Below are 1,631 nucleotides of genomic sequence, written 5' to 3'. Positions count from 1 at the left end.
GGAGGCCGAGCCGGCGGGGGAGGCGGTGGGGCGGCTGCGCTGGCTGTCCGGTGTCCTGGAGGAGCTCCCCCAGCCCCGGGTCTTCGAGGTGGTGGCGGCGGCTCTGCTGCTGAGGCCGGGGAGTGATGCTGAGCAGGCCGGAGACGGGGGTCGGGATGGGAAGAGCGTAGACGGAAACCAGGCGAGTGCAACGGGAGATGAAGGCGTTGCCGGGCTCCTGCTTTCCTGGCTGCTGGGGAACTTGGAGCGGTTTTCTGCCTTCTGCCTTTTTCTCCCAGGCTCTCTTCTTGCCTCCCTAGCTGGTCACTATTCCCAGTTCAGCAGACCTTATTTGGACCTCTTAACTGGCTGGGGAAGCCACTTGCTCTATGACCCCTTGCAGGGACGGTGGGTTAAAAGTTGTCTTGACAAAGCTGAATTGTCCTGGGAGGAGCTGAGGGAGCGCTTCACCTGCCTCTGTCAGGGATCTGCACTGCTCAGGGGACAGACCCAAGATGCTCTGAAACTCCTGAAGGCACGGGATGGAGACTTTACAGTCTGTGGCCTGAGTGTGTGGACTGACTTACTGGTGGAAGTAGAGGAATATCTGAGGAAAGAAGCAAAGTGCCAACGAATGAACCCAAAAGCAACATGAAAACTTCTGAAATCCAGCAAATCTGCTTAAATCTATTTGATATGAAAGGCAAGAAAACCATATCTCGATGAGGTTGAAAACCAAGCATTGTTGTGACTGCAGATCACACTGTTTCTGACTGCATGTGAAGTCTTTTAGGGAGGCCTGGTGCTTTCTTGTAATTGAGCTGTCAATTCTGGTCACTGCAGGAGATGTCTCTCTTTTCAGTACTTGCTGCTTACCTAATAAAATTAAGAAAATGCTTTCTGTTTCAAATATAGAATAGTTTTCTGTTTAGAAAATATTACTGTTTGGATATGGTCATGGTAGTTGTGTCTCTAACTGCTGGAGGCTGACCAAAAGCTCAAAGGGAAGGTGGAGTTTCAAACACAAAAAACCCAAATTCAGGGTTCGTTTAGTAGTGGTTGTCTCCATTGGGGTGTCTGTTCTGGTGGCCACTTGCATGTTTCTATAGTGCTTGCACATGACTTAGCCCCTAGGTCCAAGCGAAGGTGAGAGAAAGCCAACTGGAAAGCTTGTTGAAAAGTTCTAGAATTAGAAGGCTTAGTAATATGCAAGTATTTCCTAAGAAAACTGCAGTAAAATGTAGGATGTTCTGTGTGGTTTTCTTTCCTTTTCCATAGTCTGTTACATGATTTTTGTTTTGTTTTGTGGAACAGAAAAGTGAGTGGATAACAAACTTTTTTATTAAATGACAAGGTTTTTTTCTTCATTTTATGTTTAATTGGTTTATGTGAACAAAACTTGATCAGGGTGGTTTCTGTCGTACCTTATTACTGTCATTTAAAATGAGTATTGTAATGCAGAGGTAACATGTGCATGTGTATTTAGCTCTGTAAGCTCATATTACCAAAAGCAAGCAGTATGATAAACTCAGTAGTTGAGAAAGATGGGGGAAACTTTTATGTGAATACCACAAAAAGAGGTCGTCGTTAATCTTTTGTGTGGAGTACCTGTCAAGGAGTTTCTATAGCCCATAGTCTTGTAGTTTCAAGAT

General features: G+C 45.7%; 1 protein-coding gene across 1 annotated transcript in view; it reads left to right on the top strand.

The window, feature by feature from the left end:
* FANCF (Fanconi anemia, complementation group F) overlaps positions 1 to 634 on the top strand; it is a 1,335-nt gene extending 701 nt beyond the window's left edge. Inside the window, exon 2 of the mRNA XM_010563902.1 lies at positions 5 to 634. Within this exon, the coding sequence (XP_010562204.1) occupies positions 5 to 634 (630 nt within the window). The remainder of the gene's footprint in view (positions 1 to 4) is intronic.
* Positions 635 to 1,631: the final 997 nt, after the last annotated feature.

The sequence above is a fragment of the Haliaeetus leucocephalus genome, unplaced genomic scaffold, assembly GCF_000737465.1.
Source record: "Haliaeetus leucocephalus isolate CR32 unplaced genomic scaffold, Haliaeetus_leucocephalus-4.0 Scaffold173, whole genome shotgun sequence".
NCBI lineage: Eukaryota > Metazoa > Chordata > Aves > Accipitriformes > Accipitridae > Haliaeetus > Haliaeetus leucocephalus.
This window is presented reverse-complemented; position numbering and strand designations above follow the sequence as displayed.